Here is a 15,499-nt window from a genome sequence, read left to right on the forward strand (position 1 = left end):
CGCTACACAAACAGAAAGCTCTCATCCTAGACAGATTTGAAAAAGCCCCCCCTGTATTCATGGCTCATCATTCAGGATGAAAGGCACGCAGGAGGCAAAGATAGACACACCCAGAGGGTGGAAGGGGAGGGGGCCCTTTGCTTTACACATTGTTGTGGTGCGGCTCTAACCCTAGCCCTGGAGAGCAGAAGAGCAGGGTGTTCCAGAAGAGAACTGAAGCTACTCCAGAAGCTACTGAACCCTTTATTCCTGGCATTCCTGACTCGCTGCGGTGCGGGGGGGCAGGCTGGAAGCCCAAATACGGTTTGGATCTCTGGAGATGACAAGCCTCTGTAGCGCCCAGCTCAGCTTGGGGCCTTCTGGCACATTCCTCCCCAACTCCCAGGCCACCAACTAACTCTCCTCCAATGTCTTCTTTCCCTGAAGACCCCTTGGCTCCTGGCAGTGGCTTGACCTCCCTCAGGTCTCTCAGGAATGACCTCCAAAAAACTTCACCAGTGTCCACGGGCTTTCCCCCCACTCCTCTCCCTGGGTGTGAAAGTCAAGACTTGAAATTCCAATGGTTTAGTTTATTAGTATCCCGCAGCCTGTTAGTTAAACAAACAAATGACTGGTTTGTTTGAAATTTAAGAAGAAGAATGTGTGGCCTGCTAATTTCCCTCCCTGTTAGCTAAAAATGGCCTCCCCACTGGGATACACATCCGGGCTTGTGCAGAGCGCAGTCTGGGCCCAGCAGGGTGGTGAGGTGGTGATGAAAATCGAAAACAGCCCTTTAATTTTTATCACAAAAGCTATGCCTGTTCCACCCAGAAAACTTGGAAAATACACAGAAGCAGGAGGAGAGAAAGGAAAACCGCACATCACCCCCACCACGCAGTGATAGCCGTCTTGCTAAGAGTGTATTGTGTGCCCTTCTGGACTTTTTCCAAGTATAACTGCTACCTCTCCATCACTCCCTGCAACAGAGTTTTTTCTGACGATAAAAGCCGTGCATCCGCAACCTTCAAATGACACAAAAATAGGAAGACTAAAAGGAAAATTACCCAGGTTCCACTCTCCTGAGACGCTCCTGCTGATACGTTGATGCAATTCCTCTCGGTGTCTTCCACTTACCTGAGAGCCAACAGTCTATCTAGTTTTACACGCTCTTCAGTTACCGCGCACGTGCTCCCACGTCAAAACCCGATGTGGGGTCTGCAGGGCCGTTGTGGGAACGGACCATAATTTAATCTTTTGCTTTTCAGGAGAGACAGGTTTGGGCAAGTCTACCCTCATGGACACCTTGTTCAACACGAAGTTTGAGGGGGAGCCGGCCACCCACACACAGCCGGGTGTCCAGCTCCGGTCCAACACCTATGACCTCCAAGAGAGCAACGTGGGGCTGAAGCTCACCATCGTTAGTACAGTGGGCTTTGGGGACCAGATCAACAAGGAGGACAGGTAAGGAAGGGGATGGGGTGTGGAAGCCGGTGGGAGGCTACAGGGAGGAGCCCACCTTGGGGACCTGCCTGGACCTCCTCCCAAAATGGCCACGGACATGTACCAAGCACCGCCCCCACCCCAGGTTTCCATTTCCACCAATCATTGTAGTCCATGCATTCTGCCAAAAGAAAGTTATCTTTCTGAGATACATGGATAAGGTCTCTATTCCATGTGGCAGACATGTACTGAGTCCTTCCTACCTTGTGCCCTGACAATCTAAAAAAGATTGTCTCTGCCATTGAGGCACCCACAGGGGAGGCCAGTTTTGAACAAATAAGTTCCATCGAGTGTGATATGCTCTGGGAAGAAAAGGGTACAAAGAGGTAAAGGACAAGTAACAGGGAGCTCACGAAGTAGACAACAAAGGTCTGGGAGGCCTTCCCTCCTCATCTGGACCTTGAAGGATGAACTCTTGCCAGACAGACAAGGGAAATGGGGGGAAGGGAAGTCTGGGCTGGGGGAATGCTTGTACAAAGGCAAAGTGTGGAAGACTATGGAATGTTCTAGAGATCTATGGCTTCCTCAGTTTAGCTAGCTCAGAGGCAGATAGACTGTGGAGCTAATGAAGCTTAAGCTTCATGGCCCTCATTTGCATAGGCCCTGCCAAGTTCCTGGAACTAATTTTTCGTCATAATGTTGTTTTGACTTTCTGGAGGGCCCTTCTAATTGCATAAGCTTAATGTCCCACAGTACCTGTGTCTGCCCCTGGGCTGGGGCTTGGCGTGAGCAAGGGAAAAGTCAGGGGAGATGAGCCTGAAGAGGGAAGCAGAGTCAGGTCATGGGGGAATTTCTAGAATGTGCAGACGTGGAGTCATTGAGAGGTTTTATGGAGTAGAATGAGATAGTCTTAGGGCGTCTGGGTGGCTCAGTCAGTTAAGCGTCTGCCTTTGGCTCAGGTCATGATCCCAGGGTCCTGGGATGGAGTCACGAGGTGGGCTTCCTGCTCATCGGGGAGCTGCTTCTCCCTCTCCCTGGCCCCTGCTTGTGTGTGCTCTTTCTCGCTCTCAAATAAATAAATAAAATCTTAAAAAAAGAGAGAAGGAGATAGTCTGATTGGCCTTGAAGTAGGTTCTTTGGAAGGATAGGGAGGGCAAGAAGACCAATTAGGAGACTATTGGACCAATTAGATGGAGGCCAGAGTTAACACAGGTGCTGAGATAGGAAAGAGGAGGCAGGTTTGGTAAATATGGAGTAGGTAGAATCAACAGAACTCGGCAAAGAGTTGGTATGGGGTTGTGAAGGCAAGAGAAGGATCTAGAATGAAGCCCAGATTTCTGGCTTTGGAGAGTGGACAAATGGTGGCAGCATTCAGCAGGAGAATTAATTTTAGACCTGTTGAGGTTGAGCTGTCCGCGGCCTACTGAGACCCCCTGACGACCTTCTGTGGTAGGCAGCTGAATATGTAGGGGTTAGAGGTTGGCAGAGGGTCAGCCCTGGAAATATGGATTGGGATTGTCGAGGTAGAGGTGCTATGTTCCAACCGCAGACTCATGCAAGATCACCCAGGGATCAGAGTGGAGTGTGGTAAACACTGGGGTACAGACAAAAAGCTGAGGGTAAGTCAGCAGATGGAGCAAAGGACCCATTCCGGAAACAGACCGAGCAGGAATACGCAGAGAGGTGGGAGGAGAGACTGCAGGGCTGTGGGGGGGGGTGCGGCTCGTGTTAAGAGTGGAGTGGGGGTGGGTGGGTGTGGGATGGCTTAGACACTGGGATGTGTTGAGGGAGGGGGTTGGGTGCCATGTGCATTTCACTAGATGTCACATGGTTCACGCACGGCCCATCTCAGAAAAGGCCATTCATCATTCTGAGGGGTGTCTGTTCATCCTTTGAGGATTCTCTTGCTTCTTAGCCGAACTGGATCCCCAGTTCTCCTGTTTCTCCCTTGAAGTTCCAACAGTCGTACTCATGTCCCGATAATGAGTAAATATATTTAGCTTCTTTTTTTAAAAAAATATTTTATTTATTTATTTGACAGACAGAGATCACAAGTAGGCAGAGAGGCAGGCAGAGAGAGAGGAGGAAGCAGGCTCCCTGCTGAGCAGAGAGCCCGATGCGGGGCTCCATCCCAGAACCCTGGGATCATGAACTGAGCCGAAGGCAGAGGCTTTAACCCACTGAGCCACCCAGGCGCCCCTATATTTAGCTTCTTTTTTTTTTTTTTTAAAGATTTTATTTATTTATTAGACAGAGAGATCACAAGCAGGCAGAGAGGCAGGCAGAGAGAAAGGAGGAAGCAGGCTCCCCGCTGAGCAAAGAGCCCGATGCGGGGCTCGATCCCAGGACTCCGAGATCATGACCTGAGCCGAAAGCAGCGGCTTAACCCACTGAGCCACCCAGGCGCCCCTATATTTAGCTTCTTAATAATTGAACTGAATTTGGTTTTTCATTGGGAATTCTAGACGGACATCTCTGCTTTTTATAGCTTTGCTTATTATGCTAATTTTGTTAGGGTGAGAATAAATCGGGCCCTGGGCAAAGGGGATGGATATTTGGGGTTATCTCAGCTGCAGATGGCTCGGGAACTTTTCAATTAAATTTCTCACGATTCTCGGCAACATGCATTTAACATATCTGACATTGGAAACAGCTTTGGTGATGACAGTTTGGGAGGACCGAGCTGATACGGCCCCTTAGAGGCTAATCTACTTCCATTACATTGGTAATGTCCTTATTGTTTTTCCTGATTATAAACATGATGCATACTAATACAAAATCAAATAATATAAACTCAAATAAGTAGAAATGAAAAGCCTCTCAGAAACTGGGCCGGAGAGCAGAGGTGGGGCAAGCTCCAGGGATTTGTAATAAAAAGCAGTGTTTTCTCCATACTGATGGGATCATTTGGGCATAGCTAAGTCAGTGCAGCCGCACTGAAGCAGAGAACCAGAATGCAATCCTTTACCCATGGTGCATGGTCTTCTAAGAAGAGCAGTGATTAAGGCCGTACCCTGGGGAAAGCCACTGTTTAATAAAAGATGCAGAAGCATGGGATGCCTGGGTGGTTCAGTTGGGTAAACGTCTGTCTTCAGCTCAGGTCATGATCCCAGGGTCCTGGGATCGTGCCAAGCATCTGGCTCCCTGCTCAGAGGGGAGTCTGTTTCTCCCTCTGGCTCCCCCCCCCCCCCCCCGCTTGTGCGCTTGCTCGCTCGCACTCTAACTCACTCTCTCTGTCAAATAAATGGATACAATCTTTCAAAAACCAAAAAGATGCAGGAGCACAGGAACTCAAGAGGGAGATGGAGGACAGGCTAGAAAGAGGTGTGTTTAGGAACTTAGGTTTTGGTCCAGACCGACCTGGGTTCAAATCCCATCTTGCTATTGATGAGTGATGTTGGTACAAGTGTTCTGTGCCGCTCTCTGCTCATTGATAGCTATTGTCCTGGCTGGTCCCACGCTTGTGGCTTCTTACGATTGCAAGACAGTCTCAGCAATAACCACCAGGGAACTTGGAGACCAGAAAAGTTTATTATTTGCAGGTCCTGGAAAGCACATGGCACAGCTGGGACCACACAGTGAGGTCGCAGGGTAGAGAAAGAGAAACCAGGTGTGGGTCTGGAGGTCTGCTCTTATTGAGATGGAGAGTTTAGGTCTAGGATTTGGTGGGCTTGCTCTAGATGGATGGATTTATTTATTTATTTATTTATTTATTGGATTTTATTTATTCACTTGAGAGAGTGAGTGAGAGAGAGCACAAGCTGGGGGAGGTGTAGGGATAAGGCAGAGGAAAAAGAGGACTGCCCGCTGAGCAGGAAGCTGGACATAGGGCTCGATCTCAGGACCCTGGGATCATGACCTGAGCCAAAGGCAGACGCTAAAACTACCGAGCCACCCAGGCGCCCCTAGATGGGCAAATTTAAAACATAAGAGAATTCTAAGCAGGAGAAGAGAAAAAACATGTGGCCCAAATGGTCTCTTATGGAAATCAACTAAGATTTCTGAAACAAAGGAGCCCCGTGGGGGGTGGGTGGCAGCGGAGGGAGGGCTGACTCTTTACCTGAAGGAGGCTGGCAGTGTGTTTATTCCAGATAGTCAGTTGTCTTTGAAGTGGATGCTTCTGCAATAAAACTTAAATCAGGCACTTGGCATGGCAGAAAAGAAAAGCCAACCCTCGGAGCTTACACCATAAGACACTTAAATTCTCTATGGCTCCTTTTTCCCACCTGTAGAGTGGGGATGACGATAATACTAGTATCTACCCTAGAGGGCTGTGGTGAGGCATACTTGATGTGTCTGGCATATAAAATGGTCCAGCAGTGCTGGGCACAGGGACGCTGGGTGGCTCAGTCCATTAAGTGCCTGCCTTCTGCTCAGGTCATGATCCTCAAGGTCCTGGGATTGAGCCCCACATCAGGTTCTCTGCTCAGTGGGGAGCCTGCTTCTCCCTCTCCCTCTGATCCTCCTCCCACTCGAGCTCTCTCCCTCTCTCTCTCTGTCTCAAATAAATAAATACCTAAAAAAAGTAAAGCGGTGCCCGACACAGAGTAACTAGGGAACAGAAGATATTGTTATGATCATTACTTTTATTGGTAGAAGAATCGAGGGAAAGTTGTACCGTGTAGCGTAATGGGAGAAAATAACAAATGGAACTAAAAAATATCTATTGGCTTTGGCAATATGAAGGTCATTAATACACTAAGGAATAATAATTCCAGGGAAGTTGTGGGTGGAAGCCAAATGGCCATGAATGAATGGAATATAAGTAAAGGCATCAGAGTAGCAAAAAGAGCAACAGGACAGAAAAGTGAGACTAAGATCAAATGCATGTTTACATGGGAATTTGGCATATGTAAGTCAGCAGGGAAAGAAAGGACTATTCAAGAGAATGTGCTGGAAAAATAGGCCATCCATTAGGAAAAAATAAAATGAGACCGTCCCACACAAACACTAGGCACAAAAATAGATTTCAGATGGATTAAAAACAAATTCTAAAAATATAAGGAGAAAATATAGAAGAAGGTTTTTATAGCTTTAGGGATAGAGAAGGTTTTTCTAATTGTGACACAAAATCCCAAAGCCATGTAAGAAATGACCGACACATTTAAACTTACTAAAATTAGAAAAAAAAAACCTTTGCATACTGAAAGATGCTATAAACAAAAGACAAACTACAAACAGGGAGAAGATATTTGCAGCCTATGTCACAGACAAATGATTCTTCTGAAGTGTAAAAAGAGCTTCTCCAGTTCAGTGAGAAATAAACAGGTAACTGACAGAAGGGGGGTGGGGAGGTATAGAAATTGACAACTAACCTACAAACCCAGACTCATCCCACAGTCACCAGTGTTTAGGGAAGAGCAAAATGAAACAAAGAAATATTTTTTATCCATCAGAGTTGCAAAAATAAGAGACAAAGAGACAATGGCTGCTAACACCAGCTAATTTCATTCATGTTGCTGGGGAATGTAACTGGATACAGATGTTTTAAAGGGCAGATGTGGTGGGACCTATTAGAATCTTAAATGTGACTACCTTATGATCCAGCAATTCCACTTGTAGGAATACAGCCGAGGGAAACAATTGCACACGTTCATGAAAAACATACAGAAAGGGTGTTCACTGCAGCATTGGATATGGAATAAAAAAAATTTCGTAAGCACCTGAAATTTCCACCAATAGAGCAGCTAAATGAGCTATGGTACAACTGTACCATGGAATACTTTTGGCAGTTTAAAAAAAGGCAAATCTGTATACACTCATGTGGGGGGATGTTACTAAGTGAAAAGAGATGTAGCAGAATGATAATGATACACCGATCATGATGCCATTTGTATAAGCCCACCCTTCCCAATGAAACACCAAACACCGCCCCCCCATAAATGCAGAGAAAAAGATCTGCGAGGTGAACAAACAAACTGAAATTGTACTTACGTCCAAGGAGGGGAGATGGAGTCCCAGGTTGGGTGTAGAGATTACTACAAAAAATAAATATAAACTTAAAAAAAAAAGTCGCTCCTGACCTCTACACACTGCCTTATCTCTTTTTCCCAGTTTAGGAAAGCTTTTTAAAGGAGTGGTCTACACCCACTTTATGTGTTTTTTTTTTTAAAGATTTTATTTATTTATCTGACAGACAGAGATCACAAGTAGGCAGAGAGGCAGGCAGAGGGGGGGGGGCAGACTCCCCCGATGAGCAGAGAGCCCGATGCGGGGCTTGATCCCAGGACTCTGGGATCGTGACCTGAGCTGAAGGCAGAGGCTTAACCCACTGAGCCACCCAGGCGCCCCCAGTTTATCTGTTTTTGACGTTGAGAGAGAGAGAGGGTGAGGGCTTGAACGGTAACTGAAGCTTCGAGGACAGAGAGGAGGAGGCAGGTATGAGAGAAAGAATCCACAACATCTAGTAACCTAGTTGATGTGGGGGATCTAGTTCAGTTGATAACATTACACTAAATGTCAACTGTGTGCCAGATACATGTGAGGTGCCTGGGATACTAAGAAATAAGGAAGTTGTGGTTTAGTGGAAGGGAGTAATACGTAGCCTACAAATTTTACACAGTGTAGTGAATACCGTAACAAAGGCACATGGAGAGAGCTGTGGGGAAAGGTGTAGCCATCAGCAGAGCACGGTGGGGGTTTAAGGTGGGGAGGAGGGGGTCAGGAATGGCTGAGCTAAGTCTAGAAATCTTGTGGGATGCGCACAAGTTAGCCAACTGGCATACTGTGGGTATTCGGTACCTATCTGTCAAGTGAATGAAACATACATTCATGGGGAAAAGAAAATTTTAAAAATACCTCTAAGGTTTTATCTTTCAAGACCAAATGGATCCACTGAACGTTGTTAATGAGGATGCCAATGAGGGTAGAAAACAGTCTACGATGTGTCGGAGACTGAATGAGAATGAATGAATGAATGAATGAATAAATGATTCTTTCCAAAAGATCTCCATTTACCCATTAAATATTTATTGAACTTCTATTATATGCCAGGCCCTGTGGTAGGTGCAGAAGACAAGCTCTGTTCCTGAGGGAACAAAAGGCATAGGGCAGTAGTTGGAGAGAAATGTGTGGTTGAGGGGGGTTGGGTTGAGGAAAGATCTTTCTTTTGAGATGAGGGAAGAGTTCAGCATATTTACAGGTTGAAGGGTCAGTTGGGGGCGAGGACCCTGTAGATGAAACAAGATTCTCAAAGAGCCTGAAAGGAATGAGAGCGAGTGCCCGGAGGGTGATGGGCCTGCACGCGATGAGACGAGAGGGCGGTAGGGAAGGGCGGATTCCGTTTTAGAGGGGAGAGACTGTGGCAGGAAATTGCGCTGCTGTGAGGCTGGTGGCCCCAGTTTTGTTGGTAATGTTGCAGCTGAGACCCTCTCGAAAGTGGAGATGTCACACGCGAGCAAGTTTTAGAGCTTGAGGAAAGCAGTCAAAGTTTGGAAGCGTCCATGGAGGCCATGGGAAGGCAGCCAGTCAAGGTCAAGGTTGCTCTGTCTGAGGTTGGAGGCCGTGGCTTTGAGTGCCAAGACTTTTGTGATGGCCTCTAGCTAACTTCACCAGCCTCTGTGTGGGAGCAGAGGGCAGATCCCGAAATGTTTTCAGCGCAGCAATTTGCTGGCCCACTAGGGTGGAGGGGAGATGAAGGTGTTGATAAAAGAGTGTTTCAGTTAATCAGTCATGAGGTTTGGCCCGGGTGGAGAAGGAGATGAGGCCAGTGAGGGGCTCATTGCCGGTGAGACAATGGAGAGGTCAGGGTACCCCAGGAGTCCGTGAGGCAAAAGGTCAGGTGGAGGAGGACCCAAGGTGTAAGAGGGTTGGAAAGGTGAGAGGTCATGGTCAGAGAGCAGGGAGTTAGAGGATGTCTTGGGGGAAGCTGATGTGGCCAATGGTAAGGTGTGTCGGTGGCTGAAGCAGACGGAGCCCGAGAGTTGTAGAGTTTGCGCAATCAGGGAATAAAGAGGCTGAAGTCTGACGGGTTGTCCAGGAGCACACTGCTGACTGCTGTCACCCAGACTGGGAGAGAGACCGCGTGGGTCAGGCGCCGCCAGAAGACGACAGAATAATAGGTCTCGAGCGAAAAAAAAGGTTTTACGCTGAGGTGGAGGAGGAATTGTCTCGAAGTGGCACCGGGAGCTGCAGGAAGGCCCACCCTGCTGACCCCAAGGCACACAGGCTGTGGGAGAGGACTTCCGGGTGGGACTGGGGAGTCTGCAGTTCCTACAAGCCCGCACGTTGGGCTCTGACCTTGTGCCTCCTTGGTTTTGCTGGCTGAGACGATTGTGTCAAGCACATCGTGTGTGACCGGGCCTTGTAGGGTTCTGGTTGTGGGGGCACTCCGATGGCTGTGACTACGCAGAGGACGGCACATGGGAGAGGGAAGAGACTGGGGTGACCTGGAGTGTCTAGGAAGCATCTAGGAAGGTGTCTAGGAAGCGTGACTGGGGGGTGGTGAGCACTGCAGCCGTGGAATGCACGAGACCGCCCAGGAATCACGTGTGTGCAGTGTGTAGAATGACGGCAGAACATGGTCCAGGACGGAACCTTTGAGACAGGCCAATGTTTAGGGTGAGTGAGAAAGAAGAGTTCTGGGGGCAGGAGAGAATGGCGGCAGGAAGCCAGAGGGCAGTGTTTCAGGAAGGGACTTGTCATCAGTGTCTAGAAAGATGACAGTTGAAAAGTGCTTGCTGAGGGCGCCTGGGTGGCTCAGTTGGTTGAGCGACTGCCTTCGGCTCAGGTCATGATCCTGGACTTCCAGGATCGAGTCCCGCATTGGGCTCCCAGCTCCGTGGGGAGTCTGCTTCTCCCTCTGACCTTCTCCTCTCTCATGCTCTCTCTCACTCATTCTCTGTCAAATAAATAAATAAGATCTTAAAAGAAAAAAAAAAAGAAAAGTGCTTGCTGAGGGGTAGAATCATTAGTTTTCTAGAATACGGCTGTTTAAGAAACCCAAGGTAGTCATCTGGAAAACAATTCTAATGAATACCAGTGCAGTTAGGTAGCCATTTTTTAAAAAGATTTTATTTATTTGACAGAGAGAGAGATCACAAGTAGGCAGAGAGGCAGGCAGAGAGAGAGGGGGAAGCAGGCTCCCCGCGGAGCAGAGAGCCCGATGAAGGGCTCGATCCCAGGACCCCGGAATCATGACCTGAGCCGAAGGCAGGGGTTAACCCACTGAACCACCCAGGCGCCCCAATTGTCTTCCTTTTAGAGACTGAGTAATATTCCATTGTCTGGCTCTCCCCCATTTTGTTGATGGTTACTGGGTCGTTTTCATCTTTTGACAATTGTGAATAGTTCCTCCTTTCTGTACTAGCTCCCAGCTCCCTTGCCTTCTTCCTATTGCAAATCTCCTCAAGCTCGTTTCTGCCTCTGGACCATTACCTTTGTTATTCCTCTCCGGAATGCTCTTCTCCCAGATTCTCCCTCTCTTATACCCATCCATGCAGTGCAGCTTAAAGGTCACATTGTCAGAGAAGCCTTCACGATCACTTTTTATCCCTATTATCGAAAGGAGTAAGAAGTAGCATCCAGACTAGGAATTGTTTTTTTTTTTTAATATTTTTTAAAGTATTATCATCTATTTATTTAAGAGAGAGCATGAGCAGAGGGAGAGGGAGAAGCTGATGCTCCGTTGAGCAAGGAACCCAATGTACGGCTCAGGGCTCGATCCCAGGACCCTGGGATCATGACCTGAGCCGAAGGCAGATGCTTAACCGACTGAGCCCCCCGGGCGCCCCAGACCAGGAACTGTTCTGTGCCTTTGGACTTCTTAGCAATCTAGTGAGGTCTTTGGACTCATTCTTCAGATAACCGTCTTAAATGCCTAAAATATGCCCATTATACTAACAATACACTTCCCAAAATATTTTCTATTTGTGAGTTAGTAACCCCTATTACTTTATTAGTTCCTGAAGTAATATCTACATGCAGCTTGAATAACTATCATAAGTTAGAAGGTGTGTAAGTATAAATGCTATTTTGAGCTGTTTGCAACAACTGTAATAGGAAGCAAAAGCATCAGTGATTTCTATTGACTGTGAAATCACAGATATTGCTAAAATTACTGTAGATCGTTACCTACATTTGTACTTGAAAAACCACTAAGCCTCGGTGAGGGCTCTGTGGAAACGATGTGGTTTTTTCCTACCCAAGTTGGTGGAATCTACGAATTCTCTCCATAGACCCCTTGGAAGTCTGTGGACCCCAGGTTAAGAGCTCCTGCCCTAAAATGTGAAAGACATGCAGTAGTGACGAGGAGGGGTGGGTTACGTTGGAACTGGGCTTTTTTGGAAGACTTTCTTTTAGAGAGCGAGAGGACAAGTGTGTGCCTGCATGCACATGAGCCGGGATGGGGGGGCAGACTGAGAGACTCTCAAGCAGACTCCCTGCTGAGCGCAGAGGCTGTCTCGGGTCTCCATCTCAGGATCCTGACATCACGACCTGAGCCAAAACCAAAGTCAGACACCCGACCCACAGAGCCGCCCAGGTGCCCCTTAGAACTGGGTTTTGTAGCGGCTGGAAGCCATTGCAGGAGGCCGGGGAGTGATGAGTGGGAGAAGAAAGCTGCCTTCTCCATCGTTCCACGGAACCTGGGTGTGAGAGACAGAGAAATTTCCAGCTGAGAAGGCACATGAGGGAAGCCTTGTCTTTGAAGGGGAGTTGGGTACGCCTGGGAGAAGGAAACATTTGTGCAGACACTGCCTGTGGGAGTGAGGGATTTGATTTATGGCAGACTGGAGGCCAGTGAGCACAGCAGAATGGGGTGGGGAATCCTTCCTATATTCTGGGTAAGTTGGACACGGAGGAGAAGGACAAAGATGAATCACCCAGGATTGGCCGGTTTGGCTGGTCTGATTCAGAGACTCCTAAGGGCCTGAGGCAGCAGCAGAAAGATAGGCCCAGGGCACCACCAGAGACTGAGGGGTGGGGAAGGGCGAGAAAAAACTCAAAACGCACTCTCTTCTTTCCTCCTCTGGTTCCTTTTGCAGAACAAAAAAAAATGAAGTTAAAAAAAAAAGTTATGTGAAGGAGGGAAAAAAAAGAAGCAATGCCATAATTTGATAATTCAAATGAGCCAATCATCCAAAAATTACTTAGAGAGGTCAAAGGGGTGCAACCCCCTCCCTTGCTCCTAATTCTTCAGGAACCTCCTAAGGACCTCAGCGACCAAGAGATTCTTGGATGCTGTTCCCCTTCAGAATGATGTTTAGCTCAGAGGGCTCAAAGGAAGGAAAAAAAAAAAAAGGATTTTATTTTTAGAATTTTCTCTGGGGCTCCAAGATACCTTGCACCTGGATCTCTTCTCTGTATGTAGTGCTCAGAATCTAGGATTTATGGGTTCTTTTTTTTTTTTTTTTTGTAAGCTATTTTCCCTTCTCTAGCAGGGGGATCTTTCAGAAAGGTTCCGGTTGGGAGCTGTGGCCGGTGGGAAGCATTGGCCGGGCCCTGCTCTCTTTGATTCTGTTTCTGTCTCTGCCAGCTCACCGTGCTGGGTTTGAGAACAAACCCTCTGGCTTGGATGGTGAGGCAGCGGACAGGCTGGTGGGGGGATGAGAGCAGAGGCAGAGCTGAAGCCACGCTGACCTAGTTAGAGCTGAAGCTGGCTGCAGAGGTGGCAGAAATGGCCCCGGAGAGAAGAGAGAAGCTTCCCAGGACAGGGAGGAACAGAGGACTGGCTCTGGTTTCAGACGCCCTGGCAAGACTTGGGGTCATAAAGGGGACTGTGTGTAGAGACTGTGAGCTGGGTGTGTGTGTGTGTGTGTGTGTGTACGTGTGTGGGGGTGGACATTCTTTACCAAATGTTGTCCACATGCTTAGATTTTAAAGTCATACTCTTGGAGGAAATGAAAACTGGAAAAATATGTGGACCTTAGGGGAGCTCGTGGGCAGTGCCATAAACCCAGCGAGACCGAGCAGAACCCAGGCTGTTCTGACAAGCTCCCCCGGCAGTGGGTCAAGGAGCGGTCCCAGCCCCCACCAGGTCCCCAGCTCCCACAGTAGGCACTGGGGGGAGACGCAGGGAGCACGGATGCGGAACCAGCCTGGAGCACAGTCAGCCCACCCCCGGGACTGCCCGCGGGCCCCACGCTGCCTCAGGCCCCCATGGGGGAGAGAGGAGTGCCCTCTGTGGCCTCTGGCCCTCAGAGGGACAGTCTATTTGAGGGAATGGTCATTCTTGGCAAGTGACAGTAAGTGATCCGATAGCCTTATTATTATTATTATTATTATTATTATTATTATTATTTTATGCTCCGGGGTCAGAGAAGGGATTTCTGGCAAAAGTGGGGAAGGCTGTGTGGAAGAGGAGGTGGACAGTCCATGACCCTGAGGGGTGGGAGGGCAGGACTGGGATGAGAAGGGAGACGCGGGTGGTCCAGAGCAAAGGTACGCCCGGAGCAGAAGTTGGACCAAGGAGGTGGCGGGCCCGACGGGACGGGCAGGCCCGTTGATGGGATATGGAGGAACCCAGATGGATGGGGAGAGTCAGATGACCCAGGGCATTTTAAACTTCGAGAAGACACTGTCCCAAAAGTCCTGGTTTGGAAGCGGTCGGGCCACGTCCCTGCTCTCCCCCACCCCACCCCGCAGCTACAAGCCCATCGTGGAATTCATTGACGCCCAGTTCGAGGCTTACCTGCAGGAAGAGCTAAAGATCCGCAGGGTACTGCACACCTACCATGACTCCCGAATCCACGCCTGCTTGTACTTCATCGCCCCCACGGGCCACTCCCTGAAGTCTCTGGATCTCGTGACGATGAAGAAGCTGGACAGTAAGGTACGAAGGCAGGGGCGAGGGCGGGCGGGAGGCCGGGCACACGGAAATCCCCCTTACCGGTCTCTCGGGCCATGCAGGTGCCAGATGCAGAAGACGCTCTGGGGCCTCCTCATCCTCCCCTTCATTCCCTGATCCTCCAGAGAGATGGTGTTGTTGATCCAGCACCCGCGTTGTATGCTTTGTGATCTGTTTTCCCGGCGCAGGGCATGGGTTTACCCTGAGCCATCTTTCTGCCCTGATCCCTCTGGGGGTTAAGGGTGGCTGCAAGCAAGATGGCCGCCTGGGCCTAGGGGCTCAGCCTTTGGCAACGGAGAGGTGTTTTCTTCTTTGCCCCAAGATTAACTGGCCTGTTCGAGAATCGAACATGGCAAACTGGATTTTGAAAGTTACTATTTCTATTATCAGTAATAATTTTAGTAACAGCAGCTAATGTTTGCTAAATCCTCATTATATGCCACTCTGAGGCAAGCACCCTCTGGACCGTCTCCTAGAATTCTCACAGCCCAGTAAGGCAAACACCGCCATTATCCCCCACTTACCGGAGGAGACACGGAGGCTCTAAGAGGCTAAAGGACTTGCCTGTTGTCATGCAGCTGGCTCCTGGCAGAGCCTAAATTCGAACTTGGATCCCTGGCACCATGTTCTGTGGCCTCCAGGCCTGAGAAAGGTGGCTGCGGGAATCAGTCGTGTCCTTCCCTGAAAGGAACTAAAAAATGTAAGTCCCATGCCAGACGGAAATCAGACAAGGATTTGTCCTCTGAAAGGACTATTTACTGTACAAAAGAATAAAGGCAAGATTCCTTAAAAAAGCCTAATCCAATTTCCCCCTAACATTTCCTATGTGCCTGGCTGTGGGGCGAGTACCGTATATGCATTATTTTATTTCATCCTTCCAAGAATCCAGGGTGGTGGTTACCATTATACCCACTTCCTCACAAGAACACTGAGGGACAGAGAGCCAAGTGGCTTTCTGTAGGTCAGACAACTTGTAAGGAAGGGGTCCAGGATTTGGACCTGGCTATCTCTGACTCCAAGGTATTTTATTTTGTGAAATTCTAATTTATATGCATTACTTAGTAGCCTATCCATGATAAAAAGACACTTTCAGCTCAAATCAAAATAGAAGCAAATTTTTCATTTTTTTGCCCAGGATGCTCACCCCCCACGAGCACTGGGCTGCTCTGGAAAGGTCGCTATGCCTTGCGTGTCCTGTATAGGGCAGCAGAGAGCCACGCACCAGTGGTCTGGTGGGTGGGTTGGGTGGAGTTAATCAGCCTTTGGCACACGTTGGTCCTAAGTCCATGGGGACAT

The 15,499-nt window shown here is 48.6% G+C and overlaps 1 protein-coding gene across 7 annotated transcripts in view; it reads left to right on the plus strand.

The window, feature by feature from the left end:
- The window catches only part of SEPTIN6 (septin 6), a 64,119-nt gene that overhangs the window by 24,829 nt on the left and 23,791 nt on the right, over positions 1 to 15,499 (plus strand). For all 7 annotated transcript variants that reach the window (XM_047715563.1, XM_047715558.1, XM_047715561.1 and 4 more), the window contains 2 exons: positions 1,245 to 1,440; positions 14,002 to 14,188. In XM_047715563.1, coding sequence (XP_047571519.1) covers positions 1,245 to 1,440; positions 14,002 to 14,188 — 383 coding nt within the window. The remainder of the gene's footprint in view (positions 1 to 1,244; positions 1,441 to 14,001; positions 14,189 to 15,499) is intronic.

Source organism: Lutra lutra, chromosome X, assembly GCF_902655055.1.
Source record: "Lutra lutra chromosome X, mLutLut1.2, whole genome shotgun sequence".
Taxonomy (NCBI): Eukaryota; Metazoa; Chordata; class Mammalia; order Carnivora; family Mustelidae; genus Lutra; species Lutra lutra.